The sequence below is a fragment of the Phalaenopsis equestris genome, unplaced genomic scaffold, assembly GCF_001263595.1.
Source record: "Phalaenopsis equestris unplaced genomic scaffold, ASM126359v1 Scaffold227275, whole genome shotgun sequence".
Taxonomy (NCBI): Eukaryota; Viridiplantae; Streptophyta; class Magnoliopsida; order Asparagales; family Orchidaceae; genus Phalaenopsis; species Phalaenopsis equestris.
Genome location: NW_018245268.1, coordinates 1 through 5,545, shown reverse-complemented (window position 1 = coordinate 5,545; position 5,545 = coordinate 1). Strand labels below are relative to the sequence as shown.

General features: G+C 41.4%; 1 protein-coding gene across 1 annotated transcript; it reads left to right on the top strand.

Moving 5' to 3' along the window:
• Positions 1 to 3,051: 3,051 nt before the first annotated feature.
• Positions 3,052 to 5,104, top strand: LOC110037933 (the record flags this gene model as incomplete). Its single annotated transcript, XM_020742674.1, has 2 exons — positions 3,052 to 4,619; positions 4,717 to 5,104. Coding segments are annotated over exons 1-2 (1,956 nt in total), but the record flags the coding sequence as incomplete, so codon positions are not given.
• Between the last annotated feature and the right edge of the window lie 441 nt (positions 5,105 to 5,545).

The following is a 5,545-nucleotide window of genomic DNA, read 5'->3' as shown; positions in this document are numbered from 1 at the left end:
CTGTATGATTATTTCTTCGTCCCTCCGGGAACTTATAATGCAAAGAATTTCTATTTTGGCTACGTTTTGACTATTTCTGATGATGAGTTAAGTGATAACAACCAACCTAATTCGATTTTCGATCCAAATGACAATTCTCAAATCATGCAAAACTATCTCGAATCCCCTAATAAAGAGGAAAATGTCGAGTATGCGGGCTACGATAGCTCGGAAGGTGAACATGCCATCCTAGAGGTTCACGGAGCCCCAATTGCAATTGACTTAGAGTCTTCGGATTCAGAGTCAACTCCCGAAGAATTAAACACAATGCCGGAAGAGAAATCTCTGGGTCTAACACAAAAGATGAAGAAATAATAGAGGTGTATTTGAGAAGAGGAAATGTGTTACCCTCAACAATGCATCCGACAATAAAGGAAAAACAGACACCTACTCATGAGGAACCAGCTCCACCAACAGAAGAGACACATGTTGAGGATAATGTTAGAAGTTTAAATAGCAAAGTGGATTATAACGTACTAGCCCATCTTCGAAAGTTGTCAGTCAAGCATTTGCGACGCTCTGATCCTGTCAAAGGAGATGAGAGAAGCTTTGATCAAGGCCTTACTTGATCCGGAAATTTGCTTAGCTCAATTAGCCAGCTCATCCTTAGACGAGGTCTGGTTGTTAAAGGAACAGTCTGGAATAACTTTTACAGATGAAGATTTGCTACTTGACACCACAGATCACAATCGTCCTCTCTACATTTCAGTCACTATCGACAGATTCTTGCTCTCTAGAGTGTTAGTGGATCCAGGAGCATCTATCAGCGTGATGAATTTACGTACGTTAGCATATTTGGATATTGACACGAACAAGCTAACAGCCGATAAAACGATGCTAAGGGGATTCAACCAGAAAAGAGAAAGAGCCCTGGGATCCATAACACTAGCAATGAAGATTGGTGATCTGGTAACAACCGCAAAATTCCATATTATCGATTCAGACACTTCATTCAATGCTCTATTGGGCCGACCGTGGATTCATGAATATAGAATGGTCCCGTCATCTCTGCACCAATGCATAAAATATTATAAAGATGGCCAAGAGCGTTGCATAAAAGGAGACTTGCTGTCGTTTTCAATACATGAAATCAGCATTCACGAAGATGCTGCCTATTATGCTCCTCCAAACAAAACAGTGTTTTCCAGAGACATCACACCAAGCAAAATTGAAGTCCCAAGAGGATGGCATAAATGGGATCATCTCACTTCGGTTCGACAATGTCCCGGGTCCCACCACTCCTATACAACGAGATGGTAGAGGTTCTTCTAGATCTCGCATCTGAAGTCGAGGTCGGGTACGAGGACGAGGACGAGCTAATGATATTGTTGAACGTAGGCATCCAATCATCAACATTAACTTGGAAGAAAGCTCCGAGGAAGATAAGATCGAGAATGATGCAATGATGGTTAATAAGAAAAACCTCAATTTATCTCTTTGGAAAATAAAGAAAAAAGTGAGTATGAGTCAATGTATGATAGAATTAACCACTATGTACAAGCCATGACCTTGACCCCCATCCATTCTCACAAAGTTGAGGGTTTTGAGGTTAAGTACAAAATGTGGGTATAAAACCAGTTAGGTTTCTTCGTGGTTCTTCCTCTTCTAGTTCTGGAATCAATGAAAAACTAGAAGAAGACACTCCTAATGAATTAATGGAATTACCTGTTGGATGGTACTCTCCGTGTGTTCAAAAATTAGTTCAACAGGGTTTTGTACCTAAGCAATTATCGAGAGACAGGTTACACCTTTTCGAGGAACTATGGAGTAATAACAATCGAACTCACAACTCAAAAAAAGGTATTGGGTTCGGCACAGTAGGACCAGTCGATGACACGGAATTTTGCATGGTTGTTACTAATGGATCAGGAAAGGATTTCTTCGGGGTCGAAGATGATTCTGAAGACTCTCCGATAGAGGACGCTCCACCCGAGTTTAAAGAAGAAATAAAGTCAACAGTCGACGAATTGAAAGAAATCAATCTCGGAACCAAAGAGGAGCCTAGACCCACTTTTATAAGTTTCCTACTCAGTGACGAGGAGTCTACAAAGTTGGTCAAACTTTTGTTAGAATTCAGAGACTATTTTGCATGGAGCTACAAGGAAATGCTTGGTTTAGCTCCTGAAATTGCAGTTCATAGACTTGGAGTGGACCAGAATATGATCCCGGTGAAGCAAGCTCCTAGAAGAATGCACCTCGAGATAGAGCAACAGTCACCGCAGAAATCAAGAAGCTAATAGAGGCTAACTTTGTAAGAGAAGAGCAATATCCTACATGGTTAGCTAATGTAGTGCCAGTCAGGAAGAAAAATGGACAAATACGAGTCTGTGTTGACTTCAGAGACTTAAACAAAGCATGCCCAAAGGATGAATTCTCATTACTAATCCCATAACTAATGGTGGACATCGCATCGTCACATGAAATTTTCTCATTCATGGATGGATCATCCGGGTACAATCAGATTAAGATGGCGCCGGAAGATGCAACACTTACCGCCTTCAGAACACCAATTGGAATATATTGTTATACAGTGATGTCGTTTGGACTAAAAAATGCTGGAGCAACATACCAACGAGCCAAGACAAGAATCTTCGATGACCTCATCCATAACCAAGTAGAATGTTATGTAGATGATTTGGTCATCAAGAGCAAACAGAAAGAAAATCACTTGCTTGATTTGAGAATTGTCTTCGAACGGTTGCGACAATTTAATCTTAAAATGAACCCCTTAAAGTGTGTCTTTGGCGTTACCCCCGAGAAATTTTTGGGATTTATTGTTCTTCACCGTGGAATTGAGATCGATCTAGAGAAGATTAAAGTCATCTTGGAAATGTCGCCCCCTAAGACTTTGAAACAACTACGATCTTTCCAGGGGAAATTGGCATATCTAAGACGCTTTATATCTAATCTGTCAGGACCCTGTCAGCCATTTTCAGCATTAATAAAAAGGACGTCAAGTTCACTTGGGACGAGAAATGTCAACATGCCTTCGAAAGCATTAAACAATACCTAATGTCACCTCCTGTATTAGCGGCACCAGTCTCGAGCAGACTGTTGAAACTTTACACCGCTACTTTAGACGATTCTCTCGGGGCCCTACTGGCTTTGGTTTACGACGAAGGTTACCTTAGTCATCGTTTAATTCCGATGGAAGTGAGGTATCTTTCTATTGAGAAACATTGTTTGACATTAACCTTCGCCGCTCAAAAGCTCAGACACTACATGCTTTCTCATAAGGTCACCATTATTTCGAGATTTAATCCGCTACAATATTTGATGACTCGGCCGACACTGTCTGGAAGGTTGGCAAGATGGTCAATGATATTGTTGCAGTTTGACATAACCTTTGTGCCCCTTCGAACTGTTAAAGGGCAAGTGTTAGCAGATTTTCTCGCAGCGCACCCACTACCGGCCGAATCTCCTCTCAACGACGACCTGCCAGACGAACAGATAATGAGCCTAGAAATCCCCAATATTCAACGCTGGGAGCTGTACTTTGACGGAGCTTCATCAGCAAGGAAAGATAAAGGAATGCAAACAATAGTGCCCGGCAAAGCAGGAATTGGACTAATATTCATCACACCGGATCGAGGAATGTTAAGATTTTCCTACCATTTAACAGATTCATGTACAAACAACGAAGCAGAATACGAAGCACTAATAACAGGGCTGCAGTTAGCAATATCAGTGGACATAACAGACATCGACATATATGGTGATTCACAACTCATAATTCAACAAGTAGTCGGACGGTACAAGATCCTAAATCCCAAATTGGAACAGTACCACCACTACACGATGAAATTACTAGAAAAGATTCCCAAAGTGACATTGTATAGAATTCCTCGGGGAGAGAACGCTCTTGCAGACGCTTTGGCCAAGCTCGCTAAGGAATTTACATGCGCAAAAGAGGACTCCATCGACATAACAGTTCAAGGACTCCAGGTTCTATCCCAAATTGACATGGATACTCTCCATAGACAAGATAAGGAAGGAGCATTGATAGCAGTGACTGAGTCTACAGAGGATTGGCGCCAACCGTTTATAGACTATTTGCGAACAGGGCAACTACCGGATGATAAATCAGCAGCACATCAGATACAGAAGAGAGCCTTGTCATATGCCATGGTGGACAATGTTTTATACCGGAGATCGTTCGATCAAATGTGGTTGCGATGTTTAAGCCAGACAGAAGCACATGATATTGTCAAGGAAACACATGCAGGACTTTGTGGAGTTCACCAGTCGGGCCCGAAAATGAAAATGAAAATCAAGAGAATGGGTTACTACTGGCCAGCAATGATGACCGATTGCATGGAAACCGCTAAGAAATGTCACCAATGCCAAGTGCACGGAGTGGTCTTGCATCAACCTCCGAATGTGCTACATCCTACAATTGCATCATGGTCATTCGAGTTGGGGCAGAGATACAGTGGGTCCAATAGACCCTCCGTCTTCAAAAGGCCACAGATTCATACTTGCAGCAACAGATTATTTCTCAAAATGGGCAAAGGCAGTACCGTTAAGAGAAGTCAAAGCAGATCATGTCCTTCAATTTTTCAAAGATCAGATTGTATATCGTTTTGGCATCCCACGTAGAATCATTTCAGACAACGGTTCGGCTTTCAAAAGCACCAAAATTAATAATTTTGTTAAACGACACGGCATTGATTGAAGATATTCCACAATTTACGTTTCGTTAAACGACACGACATTGATTGGAGAGGCTTTTAACAAAACACTTGTGCAAATCTTGAAAAAGACACTTGACGACAACAAGAGACGATGGCATGAACAGTTACTAGAAGCCTTGTGGGCATATAGAACAACATTCAGAACTCCTACACAGTCCACACCATATGCCCTCGTGTACGGAGCCGAAGCGGTGCTTCCCCTGGAAGTACAACTCCCGTCCCTCAGGATAGCGGTGACAAACAAGATAACAACAGGAGAGAACGCCAAACTCCGACTCGAAGAACTTGGAAGTCTCGAGGGAAAAAGACTATTAGCGCGACAAAATTTGGAGTTATACAAAGCGAAGATGATACAGACCCACGACAAACTGGTCCGCCCAATAACATTTAAAGTCGTTGATTTAGTCCTTGTACTCAGACGACCTATTTTTGCACACCGCAAGATAGGAAGTAAATTCGAACCGACTTGGGAGAGACCGTTCGTGGTTGAGAAGGTTTACTCCGAAGGGTCCTATCAATTGGTAGATTGTCAGGGCGATAGGCCTATGCTCCGATAAACGGGAAATACTTAAAGAAATATTATGCATCTTGATGTTTTAAAGATCCAATCTTGTTCTTAGAAACACAGATGTGATAGTTGTCTATGACTGGGACCAATAATAAATTATTTTTTATTTCACAACTTAAAAAATGGAAATGGGCATAATGACTTTTCACAAAATCTTGAATTTGAGTTCTGAATCTTTATAATTATAATAAAACAAACAATCACAACTGAGTTTTGTTCTCGTTTAAGTTGAAATTCAGCACGC